General features: G+C 54.8%; 1 protein-coding gene across 6 annotated transcripts in view; it reads right to left on the bottom strand.

Moving 5' to 3' along the window:
- Positions 1–17,071, bottom strand: part of OTOF (otoferlin) — a 108,799-nt gene extending 91,728 nt beyond the window's left edge. For all 6 annotated transcript variants that reach the window (XM_074895396.1, XM_074895397.1, XM_074895399.1 and 3 more), the window contains exons 1-2: positions 16,969–17,071; positions 11,761–11,819 (exon numbers count right to left, since the gene is read on the bottom strand). In XM_074895396.1, coding sequence (XP_074751497.1) covers positions 11,761–11,819; positions 16,969–17,047 — 138 coding nt within the window. In that variant the 5' untranslated portion in view covers positions 17,048–17,071. The remainder of the gene's footprint in view (positions 1–11,760; positions 11,820–16,968) is intronic.
- Between the last annotated feature and the right edge of the window lie 452 nt (positions 17,072–17,523).

Genomic DNA, 17,523 nt, shown 5'->3' with positions numbered 1-17,523 from the left:
ATTTTTTTCCCAGCAAAAAGGCAGACAGGGCTGTTTTACAGGAGTTTCACAAAGAATGTGCCTCGGAGTCAAATATTTTTTATATATAGCATGAATATTAATATACATATTATAAATGTATATATATATATTTATATATATATACAGGGTTTACACTTATACACTCATAACATACAAAAAAAATATATATGTATATATATAAAAATCACTTTAATTTGTGTTATTTTTTTCTTCCCGAGGCAAGAATTCAGTCTGCCAGGCTAAACCACCTGAGCTGCCCTCAGTTTTCCAAGCCACGGGTCTCTTGTGGCCTCCCAAAGCCAAGCACCCCCCCCTTGCCAAGCTGCTCTGGGAGCATCACAGGATGGGGATGTCACGCCTCAGCTGCGGAGGCAGCAGGGTTGAGCCCTGCATCGCTCACAGGAGCAGCAGGACTGCCTTCAAAGTCCTGAAAGGAAAATGCTTATCAAGCAACTTCACAGGAAGAAATTAGTGACTCTTCAGAAATATGCCAACGCTCATTTCTTAAGCTGTTTTTTTTCCCCCCTTTTACATTCACTGCAGTGAGTCAAGGAAGCAAATGGAAAAAAAATCCTGAAATATAGAAGAAAACTAGAAATGGCCTCATGACGGTGATAACATTTTGGTTATGGTCCAGCCTCACTCCTAATTCTGCAGCTGGATTTACTCTGGGCTCTCCACCATGGGGATGTGACTCAGCCCGTCCGTGTGCTGCTCTCTGCTCCTCCTTCCCCCTGCTCTGCTGCTCCACTACCTGGTACTAACTAAGTCGATAAACACAACCAGCAATCCTAAGATTAAGTAGACTGGCTCTGAGGAAGGATTTCTGTGCAGAAGGGGCTGTTGGGCGTTGGAATGGGCTGCCCAGGGCAGGGGGGAGTCCCCGGGATCCCTGGAGGGGTTGAAGAGTCGGGCTGAGCCAGCGCGGAGGGATCTGGGGGAGTTGGGAACGGTCAGGGGGAGGCTCATGGTTGGGCTGGGGGAGCTGCAAGGGCTTTTCCAGCACAGATGATCCTGGGATTCTGTAGTTACAAGCTGCCTGCTCCCTCCTGCCATCATCACACCCCTCTGCCCTGAGGAGTTGTCCTGTCCCAACTGTTGAGGGCTCCTCAACACATGGAGGAGATTCATCAGCCCAGGGCTCCTGCCCCCAGCTTCTCCTCTCCACCACAGCCCTCAGACACAGCGGTGAAGAGGATGGAGTCCACCATGTCATGAGCACACTAGCAGCCCATCAACCTCCCACAATGTTCTGGATGTTAAACTGGTCCCATTATCTGCAGCTTCAGGTGGGCAGAGGACCCCCCATCCTGCCTCACAGTGGGAGGTGACGCTCCCAGGGTCTGCCCCGAGGTGCCTGGAGAGACCAGAGCCTAGACTTTCTCAAGGGGAACTAGTCACTTTTACCAGCAGCAGCAGTTTATTATGGGATAAGCTGCTCTGCCAAGATCAGAACTTCAGGTTGCTTCTGAGATGGAGACAGAAAGCCCAAGCACAAGGGACATGATTTCTGCCTGTATCATAGAATAATCGATTCGCAGACTGGTTTGGGGGGAAGGGACTTTCAAAGCTCATCCAGTGTCACCCCCTGCCCCGGGCAGGGCCACCTTCCACCAGCCCGGGTTGCCCAAAGCCCCGTCCAACCTGGCCTGGAGCCCTTCCAGGGAGGGGGCAGCCACAGCTTCTCTGGGCAGCCTGTGCCAGGGCCTCTCCACCTTCAGTGTAAACAGTTTCTTCCTTACATCTAGTCTGAATCGACTCTCTTACAGTTTAAGACCATCACCCCTTGTCCTATCACTACAGGCCCTGCTAAAAAGTCTGTCTCCATCTTTCCTATAAGCTGCCTTTAAGACCTCTTTAAGTACGGAAAGGATCCTCCTGGACCTTCCTGATAGCTGATGTCTGTGAATTCTCACCACCTCAACACAGCCTCAGCTTTGATCCCTCTGTCCAGAGCCTTGCCCAGTACAAGACAAACCCAAACCCCTCCGTTATCCCCACGGGAGACTAAACCATGGTCCAGGCACAGGTTCTTTTCTGCTCACACACATCTGAGGCAGACTGGGGGGTTAAAGAATTTTGGAAGCACGTCTTGAAATCCCAGCAGAGCTCCTGGACACAAATGGGTCCTGGGTTTTTTAGTTTCCCCTTCCTTAGAAATACCATTCTCTGTTTGCCCACACAGACCAAATTTTGGGGAGGAACTGGAGTAAGCAGGCATCCCTGGGTCACAAACACACCTGAGCCAGGCTCTGTGCCCCATCCTCGGGCTACATGGGGGAGGACAGCAGCTGTCTCCTGCTCTCTGGGTACGTACAGCACAGAGGACAGGGAAGTCCTGCTCTACAATTAGGTCCTCTCCAAGGAGCAGACCCCTGAGCTCAGGTGTGGCTCCCAAGATAAGGCACAGAAACAGTGCTGCCTAGACACCCCCTCCCTCAGTTAGAGGTTTTTCAGGGAGCAAAATAACAAACAAGTCCATTTGGAAAGCTCAGTGGCTGCCAGGATCCCCCCGGCACAGCCTTGCCCACAGCTTTCCACACCAAGAAGCTCGCCCAGGGATGCTCAGGCCGCAGCCCATCCGCTGCTGCTGCAGCAAACCCCGGGGGCAGAACGTGCTTCCATCTGCCGCGCTCCGCGACCTGGGAACGCTCCTTGCACACGTGCTTGCACATCTCCATTTCCAGAGGGACCCACCCGTCCAGAGCCACTGATGCAATTTGCTTAAAGCACTTGGGAATTTTGCCTAAAATCCTGGGGAATGCAACGCAGGGTGCCATTTGCTGCCGTCAGAAATCATCCCGCCGCGGTGGCGTCCCTGGTTTCTTGGGGCTGGGCTTTGGAAAGGGGGTCAGGTCTGATTTCTGCTGCAGATCCCTTGAATTTGACTAAAGCGTTTAGGACTGAATGTAGATGCTTTCAGTTTGGGGCTTAAAAAATCAGGGTTGGGATTCCTCCACCTTGACTTAGATGCTTAGGAGTTACCCACCTAAATCACCCCTCCTCACCCGAGCTCTCCATCCCTGGAGAAGCTGTGGTGCATCCTGCCTTACCTTTGCGAGGGGGTCACACTCCTTCTATCCTTTCCAGACTACCTAGGCATGACTATACACCTCAGATTAAAGGAGGGCACCGGGCTCTGGAAGCTGTCAACCCCCCCCCCCCCAAAACCCCACTACCAGAGAACGAGGAATGGGCACCCAGACCCCCAGGCTATGAACAAACTTCTGTACCATGTTCCCCAGCCCACGACCCATGCTCTGCCAGTCTGCCCAGTCACCCTCAGTCCCCTCCTGGCTGCATCCCAGCACACAGAAAACCACTCAAACCAGCCTGTGGCACCCAGCCACAAGTTTTACATGAAAAAGCAACTCTCTGCTTTATCTCTCTGTGTTAGAGCCACCTCAGCCTCAGCAGGAAAAAAAAAAAAAAAAAAGCAGCTCAGAGGAACTGGGTGATGCCTTTTCCCTCCCACGATAGGTATTTTTTATTATTATTATCTTTTAAGCCTGAAAAGGATTATTACAGTCGCTCAACCTGACCTCTTAAACAACCCAGTCCACAGATTTTCATTATTCACTCAAAGTATCCTAAATCAAATACAGATATGCCTTATAGCTCAGCCAGAACATACTTTTTATAGGGAAAAAAGACATCTCAGAAGTCAAGCAACAACATTTAATTACACTTTCAGATAAGTGGCTTCCACGGGTGATTACCTTCGGCGATAAACATCTGCACCATATTTCTGCCTTGAATTTGTGGGCTTCAGCTCCTCAGTGTTTCCCCTCTGTTCTCCCACCAAGATAAGGTGCTACCTAAACCCTTTTATTTGGCTTTTTAGATTTCACTCAGCTCTTTATATTTTATTCCCCGCTGCCTGCGGAGATGCACCGAGAGAATTGCCCCTGAGCTGAAACCAGCATTCCCTTGGCAACATGGAGAGGCAAAGCAATGCCCCCGCCCAGGGGCACCTCCGAAAGGAGACCTGAGGTGGCGACCAGTGGGCACCCCGCTAAAAGCACCGAGCGCGGGCATCAGCTCACTGCAAGTTCCTGCCGCTCTTGCTGGCACCAAGGCAGCTGCGGGTCACTGAATTACAGAATGCGTTGGGTTGGGAGGGACCTTAGAGATCATCCACCCAGTGCCACCCCCTGCCCCGGGCAGGGCCACCTTCCACCAGCCCAGGTTGCCCAAAGCCCCGTCCAACCTGGCCTTGAGCCCTTCCAGGGAGGGGGCAGCCACAGCTTCTCTGGGCAGCCTGTGCCAGGGCCTCACCCCCTCACAGGGAACAATTTCTGCCTCAGATCTCATCTAAATCTCCCTCTGTCAGTTTAAAACTGTTAGCCCTTTTCCTATCCCTCCCCCCCTGATGACGAGTACCCCCCCTTTCCCGCAGCCCCTTCCAGCCCTGGGGGGCCGCTCTAAGGTCTCCCCGGAGCCTTCTCTCCTCCAGCTGAACCCCCCAACTCTCCCAGCCTGTCCTCACAGGGGGGCTCCAGCCCCCCCAGCATCTCCGTGGCCTCCTCTGGCCCCGCTGGAGCAGGTCCGTGTCCTTCTGCTGTTGGTGCCCCAGAGCTGGACCCAGCCCTGCAGGGGGGTCTCCCAGAGCGGAGCAGAGGGGGACAATCCCCCCCCCGGCCCTGCTGCCCACCCTGCTCTGGGTGCAGCCCCGCACACGGGGGGTTTCTGGGCTGCCAGCCCCCATTGCCGGCTCACAGGCAGTTTTCCATCCACGGACCCCCCAAGTCCTTCTCCTGGGGGCTGCTCTCAATCCATTCTCTGCCCAGCCTGGATCTGTGCTTGGGATCACCCCGACCCACGTGCAGGACCTTGCACTCAGAGCTGTGGTGCACTTCGACAGCCTCAGCTCTTTATAAGCAGGTTTTCCTTTCCTCGACACCCTGGCAGAGTGCTGCCCTTCATGTACGCGATGAAAGAGGACAAATGTTTTAGAGCTTAAGTTTTCTCAGTTAATTTCTAACAGGCCCTGAGGGACTACTTGCTCTCATCAATTCAGAGTGCCTGCTGAAGGGAAACACTGCGGGGCAGGTAATGGGGGCTGGGAAGGGAACACTAACCATGCCACGGAGTAATTCACTGGCAGGGGCTGCCCAAGCTGCTTTCTACCAAGGCACTAAAACACAGCAGCACCAGGGACTGGGGTGCACCCCCAAACCTGAAGTGCTCCCCGGACGTGGCATGCACCAAGGTGACCTGTTTGTCCTCTCAGACCCAAGCCTGTCCCGGGAGAGTCTGACCTTTGCAAAGGGCTGCACTTAATGCCTGTTCTTCACCGTGTTTGACCATGACCATGGCAGAGGGCTCCTGTGGCAGGAGGTGGCACAGGGACAGGCTGGAAGGCTAAAATGTGGCTTATGTCAAGAGAAAAGCTTCCAGTGGCCACTTTGCTTCAGCACGAGTGCTGGAGTTAGGGTGACAGCCACAGACTTTACATTCATCCAATGCAATTCAACCGTCTGATGGCCCATGGTGTCAAAGACACCCAGGGACTGAGCTGGAAGGTCTCTGAGAGCACATCACAGAATCCCAGAACCCTTCAGGCTGGAAAAGCCCCTCGGGATCATCGAGCCCAACCCTCAGCCCGACTCTACAAAGTTCTCCCCTACCCCACATCCCCCACAGCTCATCCCAACGGCCCTGAAACCCCCCCAGGGATGGGGACTCCCCCCTCCCTGGGCAGCCTCTTCCACTCTCGGACCACTCTTGCTGGGAAACATTTTCTCCTCCTGCCCAGCCTGAGCCTCCCCTGGGGCAGTTTCCAGCCGTTCCCTCTTGTCCTGTCCCTGATCCCCTGGGAGCAGAGCCCAGCCCCAGCCTCTCTGCAATGTCCTGTCAGGAGCTGCAGAGAGGGATGAGGGCTCCCCTCAGCCTCCTCCTCCTCACACTGAACACTCCCAGCTCCTGCCCTGCCTCCTCACAGGATTGATTCTCCAGCCCTTCCCCAGCCTCGCTGCCCTCCTCTGCCCTCGCTCCAGCCCCTCCAGATCTCTCTGGGATTGAGGTGCCCAAACCTGGACACAACCTCCAGGTGTGGCCTCACCAGTGCCGAGCACAGGGGGACTGTCACCTCCCTGCTCCTGCTGCTCACACCAGTTCCAATCCAAGCCAGGAGGCCGTTGGCTTTCTTGGCCACCTGGGCACACTTCTCTCACTTACCCTTCCCTCCTCCCCCGGTGGGCTGCCTGTTTGTTCTCCTTACTGGTTTTATGGTTAAAAACCTTTTAAAAACCCCTGTGCAAAGCTAAGTAAGAGATATCTGCTGGGTCATTTTTATCTGGTTTTATTAGCGAAGGGGAAAAAAAAAAAAAAAAAGATAAGAGGCAGAGAAATGCCTTGGCAGAATGCAGAAGCCAGACACTTCCAGTGAGACTGCTTTAAGGGAACTGGGAAAGGACATCTTTACAAGCCATGGCACCCCTCTTTGAGCCATGTCACCCCTTTTTAAGCCATGTCACTCCTTTTTATGGCGTCGCCCTTCTTTATGACATGTCTCCCCTTTTTAAGCCTCCTGTGCCTTTTTTCTGCAGCACCTGGGAGCCTTGGCTGGATGCTCATCCTGCCTGTCATCTCCAAGCCTGATTAATCAGGGGCATTTCCAAATGTTTGGGTCAAGGCTGCAGCTCCAGGTCTCAGCTTTCCTGGCAGCAGCACCTAAACCTGTCCTGGTCCCTTTAGGAAAGACTCAGTGCAGGCACAGAAGACCCCAGGAACAGCTCTCCATGCCCAGCAACATCACTGAAGTCCCCCTCCCTCCTGGGGTGCCCGCAGGAGAGCTGCAGGATAAGCCCCTCCAAGAAGAAACCCTTTGGGGTGCAGGCAAGACACAATGCAGCCCTTTCTGATTAAGTAAAACAGAGCCGTAGTGCCGCACACACCCTCTGGAAGAGACGGCAGCTCATCTTCCCCAGGCTCTGGAGAAGCACAGGCTTTGCATAATTCATTAAGCAATGAATAAAAATAATTGCAAAAGAAATAGAGTGAAAACAAACAAACAAAAGCACTGGGGCAGCCCAAATTCAGCTTGGTTGAGGGTCCTCATGAATGTTAAGCGGTGGCAGGGAAAGCTGATCTCCTCGTTAGCGCCATCAAAAAAGCCTCTGGCTTGACATGGACCTAAAGTGAATTTTCCGCTTGTCTCCAGCTCTGAGATGAAGTAGGGAGCATCCTCTTCATCCTCACCCCCTTTCGTCTCCTCCCAAAGAGATGAGAGATCAGCCAGCTCAGCTTCAAAAGCCTTCCCCACCCAGGGGATGAGACGTCCCCCCGTTCAAATCACCCCCCAGACATTTTACCCCATTCTGAAGGGAAAGCAGGAGGAAATGGGGTCATTTCTGAGTCTTCTGGTTCATCCATGATCCGTGCAAGGACCTGCTTGAACACTAGGAGGGCGTTCAAATGACTGAAGAGTGACGTGAAATAACACCCCACCCGTATTAAATTTCTTGCAAAATTCAAGGAAAACCAGAAAGCTGAAGAGGGAATAAATCAGCTTCTGCAGAGGGACAGCTGGAGGGCAGGCAGACCCTCCTGCTCATCTTCAGCTGCCCCAAACCCTCAGTGTCCCCAGGCAGACCCCGTGATGCTGCTCCCACCATCAGAGCTCATCGAGAAGATGCTCCAGTTTGTGCCCCACAAGCGTTACAGACCACGTGCACCCATCCAAAAAAATCCCCGTGGGGCAGCCCCGTGCGGGGGAATAGCTGGGGAGGCGCTGAGCGCTGCAGTGATGCGATAATCAAATCTTGTTCAATACAATCTGTCAGCGGGGCTCGTCATCAATGGTGCAATGACTTGCCTTGTGTGTGTGCTCAAAGGGAAGCGTCTGCTGTCCCAGACACTCTCATCAGCTGATTACTCCAGGCAGCACAGGCCACGTTTCTCCAGCTCATGGCAGGAGAGAGCTTTCCCGTGGCCATTCACAGAATCCCAGAGTCACTCAGGTTGGAAAAGCCCCTCGGGATCAGCGAGTCCAACCCTCAGCCCGACTCTACAAAGTTCTCCCCTACCCCACATCCCCCACAGCTCATCCCAACGGCCCTGAAACCCCCCCAGGGATGGGGACTGCCCCCTCCCTGGGCAGCCTGTGCCACTCTCGGACCACTCTTGCTGGGAAACATTTTCTCCTCCTGCCCAGCCTGAGCCTCCCCTGGGGCAGTTTCCAGCCGTTCCCTCTTGTCCTGTCCCTGATCCCCTGGGAGCAGAGCCCAGCCCCAGCCTCTCTGCAATGTCCTGTCAGGAGCTGCAGAGAGGGATGAGGGCTCCCCTCAGCCTCCTCCTCCTCACACTGAACACTCCCAGCTCCTGCCCTGCCTCCTCACAGGATTGATTCTCCAGCCCTTCCCCAGCCTCGTTGCCCTCCTCTGCCCTCGCTCCAGCCCCTCCAGATCTCTCTGGGATTGAGGTGCCCAAACCTGGACACAACCTCCAGGTGTGGCCTCACCAGTGCCGAGCACGTTGCACCAGGGAGTCCTTCCGCAGCATGAGACAATGAGATTTAACGGGGGAAGAGGAACCAGGACTGCACCTCGGCCACCTTGCGCTGGGGCTTGTGCTCAGCCCCACACAGCGAGGCGGCTGTGCCAGCAGCCGGGCTCCTCCCTCAGGCAGATCCCTCCAGCCTCAGTGACTAGCTTGTAAGGAACTGAAGGAATTGATGCCTCAACCATTCTGTGACACAGAAAATGTCAAGGACAAGCTGTGGCTTTTGAATTAGCCTAAGGAATGTCCCCCAAGGACAGGAGTGTCTGGAAGGCTGCACCCCCCCACTCCCTTGCAGGTGCTTTGACAACCTCTGCAGAGGAGCCTCCGAGGGGCAGACACAGACTGAGCAAACCCTACTGTGCAAGCCAGACACCAGGCCTGCCTTGCTAATCACTTGCTAATGACTAACGGAGCCACTGAAGTGGCAAAAGAACAGAGGGGACCATTTCTGGGATGACTGACAAGAGCTCTGGGAACAGAGGAAAAACCAAAGCTGGGCAGTGGCACCACCTTTTTTCTCCTCTCTTATGGAAATCAATTTGTGGAATACCTGCCCCTCCTTGTCTAGTATGCTAATCAGATAATAAAATGAACTTAAAAAGGCAACAGAAACTTTGCTGGGTGTGCACTCACCACCCAGGATTACCAGACCCGAGACAACACTGGATCCAGCAGTGATGATCCAGATTTTTTTGGCTCAACTCCTCTCCTCATAGATTTGTAAGAGACCACGTTGTTTATTGTCCATTTCCAAGTTTAAATTGTTCTCTACCCCACGCAAAACATTTTAACCAGTTGTCTGATGTCGTTTCACCTTAATTTAACCCGAGGGAATCACAGAACCGTTGTGGCTCTCTGGGCTCCCAGTCTGGGTCGGGACACAACTGGACATGGCTCATGGAGCAGCTACACACATCTCAAAATGGACCCAAAGGATATAAACTGCACTGATGTGGCAGTTGTTCGGGGCATGAGCACTCTCCTACCAGCACAGGGAAGACTTAGGAATGTGCTTAACTTAAAACCCACTCGCGTTACTCATTTTTGGCAGGTCCCAAGCCCTGGAGCCACCAGCAGTTGCACACACAGCCTCTGTACCAGGAGCCTGTGCTGAGCAAAGTCCTCAGAGCAAAGTAACCTCTGACTCATGCTGGAGCCAAGAGGTTGATGAGAAAAGTCAGGGTATTTACAGCAAGGGGGAGCAGGGAGCCGGGTACAGCCCAGCTGCTGGTGATGCATCGCCTGTCACCCCGCGCAAGGAGACGCGAAGAGCCCAAAGCTTGGTCCAGGCAGGCAAGGTTGCTCCAGATCAACTTGCCTCGCTCTGCTGCAATGGGTAGATACTACCAAGCTGATTTGAACCAGGTTTACATGAGGTTCTCACAGCAGGAACCGTAATAAACATGATGTAAACAGAGAGGTGGGGGCAGCCTGAGGCTCATCCCACAGATGCAGTAAGAGGCACTAGAAGAAATTATGATGCACAGTAATAAACACCTGTGGCTCACAGCTCTCATACCTGCTGTCTTTTAAGCTCTATAATCCTCATCCTCCTGACATGCTCCAGCGCCCATCCTTTCCTACATGCTGCCTGGACTACAGGGGGGGTTTGAGCTTGGCTGGGATGACCTGAAGTTGTCTGGGACACTCTGAGCTTGGCTGGGATGCTCCAAGCTTGTCTGGGATGTTCTGAGCCCGGCTGGGAAACTCGTGGGTCACTGTGCAGCACCAAGCACTCGGAGCAGCTGGATTCTGACATCCCACCAAGCCCGAGAGAGGGAGCGGAGCCTCCAGCCCTTGGGCCCCGGCAGGGAAGGATCTCCTCATTCCAATCACAAAGAGGTTTGAGACACAGGCAAGCTCCACCAGTGCACACCTCCGTGGTTGTTATTCAAATCTGTTATTATACTCCCAAATTGCTGTGTGTGGATCTACAGAAATCTGCATGTCATTAACAGCAGCAGCTTCGCCCGCTGCCTCGGCTTTGCAGGTGCGTGGTTGGAGACGCTTCTCCAGCCACCTTCACAGAATCACTCAGGTTGGAAAAACCCCTTGGGATGGATCAGCCCGACTCTACAAAGTTCTCCCCTACCCCACATCCCCCCACAGCTCATCCCAACAGCCCTTAAACACCCCCAGGGATGGTGAGATGTGCTTCATCGATCTAGTGCAACCCTGGAGCTATCAGGGGCAGATCCCACCCTGCCCACACCAGGGGCTTCCCCTGTCCCTTAAACCTCAGATTAAGCTCTTCCCCTATAACTTGGAACAAGGACTAACCCTTACCAGGGCCACAGAGGGGCAGGGAGGAGCTGGGTGATGCTTCTGGCTGCACAAGCTGGGAACACCGTGAGATTTATCACCCCACAAACACATCTCATGCCTAGAACCCAGCTGAAACCTTATTTTCTAAAGGTGGAAAGTAATAAACAGTTTAAAGATCTTAATATTCTTCATCGCCTCTCATATTCTGCAGCCCCTGGGAATGGGTTATCTTCTATGAGAAACACAAAGCAATCAGAGGAAACATCCATTCTCTTCTGAAAGCATATTTCCATTTCAAATGTGACTTCTTAGCAGCACCTCTATTCCCTGCTTATGTGGGTGACCTTATTTCAATCATTTTAGAATATTTTCTTGGTAACTGCTTAAAAAAAAAAAAAAAGGGGGGGGGGGCTGTATTTTAAAACCACACAGAACTAAGGCTTCAATTCCTTCTCTCTCCCTTTCCAAGCCCAAAGCTGGGCGCTGGAGGCTGATACAGCATCCGATGGGCACCCAAAGCAGATCGATTGGCTTGTTACCGGGCGTGAGCCGAGGGATGCAGATGGGGGGAGAGGGGGGGCTGGCAGGCTGAGCATCAACAACTGAGGCACCGAGGATTTGAGTGGGAGATTTTCCCCCTGAGGCAAGGAAAAGGAGAGCCAAGACCCCAGCGGGATTTGCCCAGTGGAGACAAGCAGTGTTTTCTGAAACTTCAGTGCTGACAATGTGGATTTTAAATTTTTTTTTTTTTAATTAATCACCCCATGTGGAAATACTGTAGGGCTCTTCCCATGTCACAGGACACCCTGTGTCCTCAGCCCCAGCCAGACCACAGCCAAGAAACCCATTTGGTAGCTGCCAGGAGAAACCCTGGAGCAGACAGTGAGGATTAAATTGGGGAAAGGGGGTATTTATCCAGAAAGGGAGTAACGGCAAAGCAAACCAGGAGGAAAACACATCTTCTCTTACCTCATCAAACCTGGCCTCATCCTCGCAGTTTTCAAGCACTCGGGTGTAGAAGGAGAGCCCTGGAGAGGGGAGAGGGAAAACAGGTTGGTTGCAGCAAGGCGAGGGGCACCCAGGGTGGCAGAAAGGGGTGGGGGCTGCACAGCACCAGGGTCGGGGTCTGGAGGGGGGGGTTTCACTGTGACAGTCTGTGGGCCCCATCCTGGGATGGGGAAATGCGTCTGCAAAGGTGTGGGAGCACCGTGGGCACGTGTGTCGGTGGGCAAAGGGGGTGCAGGGGGGGGACAGCCCACGGGAGAGACTAAATCCAGCCTCAGCCTCCCCGCACCACGTTAACCTGCTTTAAAAGCTAATTAAGGAGGGGTTTTTTTTCTGGATTGCACATAATTGGTGTGTTCAAGTCTTGTCCCATCTATTCGGGGACCTGTGGGGATGGTGGCAGTTTCTGCAGGGGCTTTTATATTGATTGAACAGGGGCTCCTCAAGCTTCGGGGTATGGGGGTGAAGGTCTACACGCCCAGAAATGTGCTTGAACCCCAAGGATGAGATTTAGGACAAGTTACCCCGAGAAAACCTCCCCGGCTCCTGCACAGAGCACAGGATCTGGATGTTTGAGGCCAACCACAGGGATGCAGCCACGTGTGCCCACCCCGACGGATCTGCTGGGCACTACCCTGGGATTTGGGGAGGATGAGGAGCTCCAGCTGCTCTTAAAAGAGCCTTAAAAGCCCTCGCCCAGCTGGGAGCAGGGATGGGAGCAGAGGAGGAGCTGCTGCGGAGGGGAAGCCCAGGGAGAGCAGCCAAGCATGTGCGTTCCTTAATGAAATAATGAGGTTTTCCCAAGGAGCCCCAGCTCATAGGTTGCCCCGTGCTCTCGGCAGGATAACCTTACCCACCCACACCCCCCTGAATCAATATTTCTAGTTAAAAAACACTTCATAACACTGCAGGAGGAAAACTTATAAAAATGCTAATATTTAATCACTGAATCACACTGAGGCTTTCCCTTCCAGAAAAGAAAACTGTCTCCTGGGTAATGAAAACCATCCCTGTACATGAGTCTGGCCTGGGCCCAGCCCTGCACAGACAACCTGTGGTCAGAGTAAGGGGATGCCAGGGTACCCTGTACCGCTGCAGGCCCAACTTCTCAATTATTTTACCAAAGACTGAGCTGTCCTGATGACACGGCTCTTGACAGGGAAAGCCTCATCCCTTTGTAATTTAACTGTTACACAAGGAGAGCCAGAAAATCATTTTGTCAGACTTTCTGGTGTCTGCAGCATGACCCAGGTAAAGCCAACCCAGAAGGTGCATCCTGTATCCCAAACCTCTCTCCCAGATCCCTGCCATGACTTTCTTCACCCACAGATAAACAAGTTTCTCAGGGATACAGGCAGAGCAATGTATTTATTCATGCCAGACGTGGAGGTGGAAGAGACCCATGAGCCTCATGGGCTATGGGACGGCTGACCACCCTTGCCCTGTGCCCACTGGCTGCTTCCCAGTGTAAGGGGAACCAGTTTTCTCCCTGCTTTCCCTGGGGTGGAATGGAAACTGTGGCAGGATGCAGCCCCCCCTCACTTAAACCAGAGGAACCCAGACAGGGAACGGAACCATTTCTCCATGGAGATGGAGCCACCAGAAGTAGGGTCACAAAAATGATTGTGGGGCTGGAGCCCCCCTGTGAGGGCAGGCTGAGAGAGTTGGGGGGTTCAGCTGGAGGAGAGAAGGCTCCGGGGAGACCTTAGAGCAGCCCCCCAGGGCTGGAAGGGGCTGCGGGAAAGGGGGGGGGACACTTTTTACAAGGGCAAGTAGTTAGGATGAGGGGGAACAGGTTTAAACTGACAGAGGGAGATTTAGATGAGATCTGAGGCAGAAATTGTTCCCTGTGAGGGGGTGAGGCCCTGGCACAGGCTGCCCAGAGAAGCTGTGGCTGCCCCCTCCCTGGAAGGGCTCAAGGCCAGGTTGGACGGGGCTTTGGGCAACCTGGGCTGGTGGAAGGTGGCCCTGCCCGGGGCAGGGGGTAGCACTGGGTGGGTTTTGAAGGTTCCTTCCCACCCAAACCACGATTTGATGATTCCAGGGCCCCACAGCCTCCCCGGTGACGGGACAGGCGCCACGTGCCAGCGTCTCACCCCGGTGTGAGCTCCAGGGGAAGCTGCAGAGCACCCACCCCGAGGTACGGGACCAAACAACAAGGAGACACACACAGGTCAGGGGGTGAAGCAGCTGTAAGCGAACACATGTAGGAAACAGAATCTGGGAGAAGACACTCCAAGGGTGACGATCTCCCACGTGAAATATTTCTCCTAAGAAAACCAACACAGCGGGACCCCCTGCCCTGTCCTCTCCCAGTCCAGTAGAGCACCCCGGGGATGTTTTGCCAGTGGTGCCAGTGGTGCTCCATGAGTGATCTCCCTCATTTACACACACTAATTCAGAGAGAAAGAAGCTCTTTATAACTCCATCTGTGATCAATTAGCTGACAAGCACTCTAATTGTACCAGGGCACTAGTCCCCTCCTTCACAAATGCAATTAGGCTGGTCTAAGAATGAAAAATGTTTCGGGCTTGTACAAGCTCAGATGCTGCTGGGGGACAGGAGCAGGCACCCCCAAAACGAGCAGGCTGAAAAAAATTCACCATTTTCCTGCTCTTTCCCTGCAGCCAGCATGAAGAGGGAGTATTTGCAGAAAAACCTGAAGTCACCCCTAAACTGAGTTTCAGTTTCCCGGATGGGGAGCTGCAAGAGCAACTGATGTGGGGTTTGGGGGCCTCTTCTCAGCCAGCCTGGGTGCCTGCTGCGGGGCGATGGGTGCTTTACGAGTCCTTGAAGTTCAAAACCAGCCCCAAGTCTCCTGTGAACAACTGGGAGGATCATAAAGGCAAGAAGGGATCTTGTGGCATAACACCCCCCAACTTCCCAGGGTTATGAGCGTCCTCTGGAAGTTTGGCGAGTCAAATCCAATGCCATGATGGGAGATGAGTCCCTGACACTCAGGGGTGGGAGGAAATTTTGGCCATGCTGCCAGGGCAGAGCCCACCTCTCCCCCTCCACTTCCAGACTAGGAGCTGGATAACCTGGCACCTCTCCCTAGTTGCTCCCATGGGTGCAGCACTGGGAGCTCCTGTCCATGCCTCAGTTTCTCCAAAATGCAAACAGGGCAGCTACAGCTCACAGGGGGTGCTGGGAGCACGGGGATCGCTGGGAGAAGAGGAGCAGCGTTATTCCATAGCCATCCCACACAGCTGTCAGTCTCAGCCCTCTCTCAGGAACATTTTTATCAGGGTTGTGATTTATTCATCTCCCACCTGAGCTGAAGCCAAGCAGTGTTTCAGAGCACTGCCCACCTGCAGAAACGCACACGGCAGCCTGTCACACCCGAGTCAAACTGCCTTTAACTTCTTTTCACGCAGTAATAGATGCTTTTGGCTGAATGAGCAAACACCCACTCGGGGAGCTCTGCCTGAACCCCCAAACTGTGCTGCTGGCAGCTGAGGAGAGGGAGAAGGCTGGAAGGCAGCTTAACTAGTGAAGAGTATCCCTCTCTGCAAAGCTCAGTAACTCCAGGAAAACCAGGAGTATCAGCACAACACTCAACCTGTGAGTCACTGGGAGGAGCACTGAGGGGTGCCAGGGTGGTTGGAGATCACCTCACTTCATGCTCAAGGGGTCTAAACCTCCCTCTAGAGTCACTGGAGAAAGGCAGGAGACTTCCCTTAGCACCACAACCCAACCACCCACACCAGGATGTTCCCCTGGATCCGGCACTGAGGGTCCAGCCCAATGTGCCTGGCTCCATCCTAACCCATCCCACCCCCATCCCAACCCCAGAACCATCTGGGTTGGAAAATCCCTTGCAGCTCCCCCAGCCCGACCATGACCCTCCCCCTGACCGTTCCCAACTCCCCCAGATCCCTCAGCGCTGGCTCAGCCCGACTCTTCAACCCCTCCAGGGATCCCGGGGACTCCCCCCTGCCCTGGGCAGCCCATTCCAACGCCCAACAGCCCCTTCTGCACAGAAATCCTTCCTCAGAGCCAGTCTATGTCCCCGAGGAGCCCAGCTCCTGACGGCTCAGCACGGGGGGAGGAAACACAACTGTGAAGTTTAGCATCAGACAGCGATGGCGACCCTGCACCAGGGCTGGGACAAGGGAACGGGCAGGAGCACGGGAGGGTGGGGGCCGTGGGAGCACAGCAGCTGATCCCAAAGCACCTCAACGTGGGGGTCACTCCCAGCACCCACCCGTTGGACCGTCGGGTCTCGCCGGGGCTCTTAACGCAAAGGTGTCACCGCAGGGACGGATCCTGCCCGTCTGACGGGGCTCGGGGTGCCAGGCTCGGGGTGCCAGGCACACGCAGGATTGGAAATGTGGGTCCTCACGGGGAAAACTGCGGTGGCCTTTGGCAGATCCCCCCTCCCTGGTGCCAGGGGAGGTTGGGGGGGGTTCACCATCAGCCGGGGGTACCAGAGCGGTTCCCAGAGAGGTTATTTAACTTCCCTGCGCTGATGCTGGGCAGCCGGGACAGGGAAAGAAAGGGGCCAATTCCGCCTTTTACTGACACTACGCTCGTCAGGGCAGTGCAGGGGAGGCAGCCTCGGTTGGCCCAGGTGGGAGGTGATGAAAATCCCCCCCCCCGCGGAGCAGGGGGTTGTTACTGCCAAACCATCCGAGCCCTGCCTCTGCCTGCCCGGGGGCTCCCGGAGACACCGGCCCCCACCGAGCCTTGCCCCAGGTCCGGCGGCTGCTGAGGGGACACCACCCCCCCCCCTCCCCTCCCCTCCCCTCCCCGGAGAGTTTTGGCTCCTTTTGCAGCGTTGGAGCTGGCGCGGAGCCGGGCAGGAACCCAAAGCTGCCGCAAGGAATTCCGGCACACGGGAATTCTCCTCCCGGCCCTTCCCGGGACGCTGCCCCGGGGCCCAAACCCCGGACCCTCCGGCGGGACCCCGACCCGCCCCGGGGGTGGGTTGGTCACGCCGGGACCTCCCCCCGCGTTCCCCGGGAGGAGTTTCCCTCCCCAGGGGCTGCCCGGGGTGGGGGGTGCAGGCAGGCGGGGGGGGGGCCAGGAGAGCCGCTGGAATGAGGGGGGGAGCTCATGGCCCACACAGGGAGGGACGGGCAACCCTGCACCCCCCCCCTTCCCAACCCAAGCACGGCGGGGAAACTGAGGCAGGGAGCAGCCCATCCCCGGGTGTCCCCCCCCGCTTACCTCGGAAAGACGCTTTGGCGATGCGATCGGCTTTGCCGCGGAGGCCGGAGACGGTGCGGAGCTGGAGCAGCAGGGCCATGGTGCGCGGAGCGATGCGCGGGGAGCGAGAGAGTGAGTGTGTGTGTGTGTGATCCGCCCGGCGTGGAATTATTCAGCAGCGGCACCGCCCCCTTTCCTCCCCTTTCCTTTCCTTTCCCCCTCCTTTCCTCTCCTCCCCTTTCCCTTTCCTCCCGCCCTTGGACACTTCCAGGGAGGCCACATCCACATTTGCCATCTTCTAGGCTGACCCTCAACAGAATCAAGTGGCATTTCCAAACGTAAGCGACAGCTTTACCATCCAGAATTCTGGGCTCAGTTAGGAGCAGGTCTTGCCTGTAGGCTTGCACCTAAACACGAGGCCCAAATAAATTTGTCCTTTATTTCACGGAAGCTGATTAACACATGTGTTTGGGAAGAGGAAGAGCTTAGAGACAAGGGTCTTTGAGCCTCACGCATCTTCCTGGGCATTTCCAGGAAAAATCACAGAATCCCAGAGTCACTCAGGCTGGAAAAGCC

Source organism: Athene noctua, chromosome 1 (assembly GCF_965140245.1).
Source record: "Athene noctua chromosome 1, bAthNoc1.hap1.1, whole genome shotgun sequence".
Taxonomy (NCBI): domain Eukaryota; kingdom Metazoa; phylum Chordata; class Aves; order Strigiformes; family Strigidae; genus Athene; species Athene noctua.
Note: the sequence above shows the minus strand (reverse complement) of the source record. Positions and strands in the feature narration are given on the sequence as shown.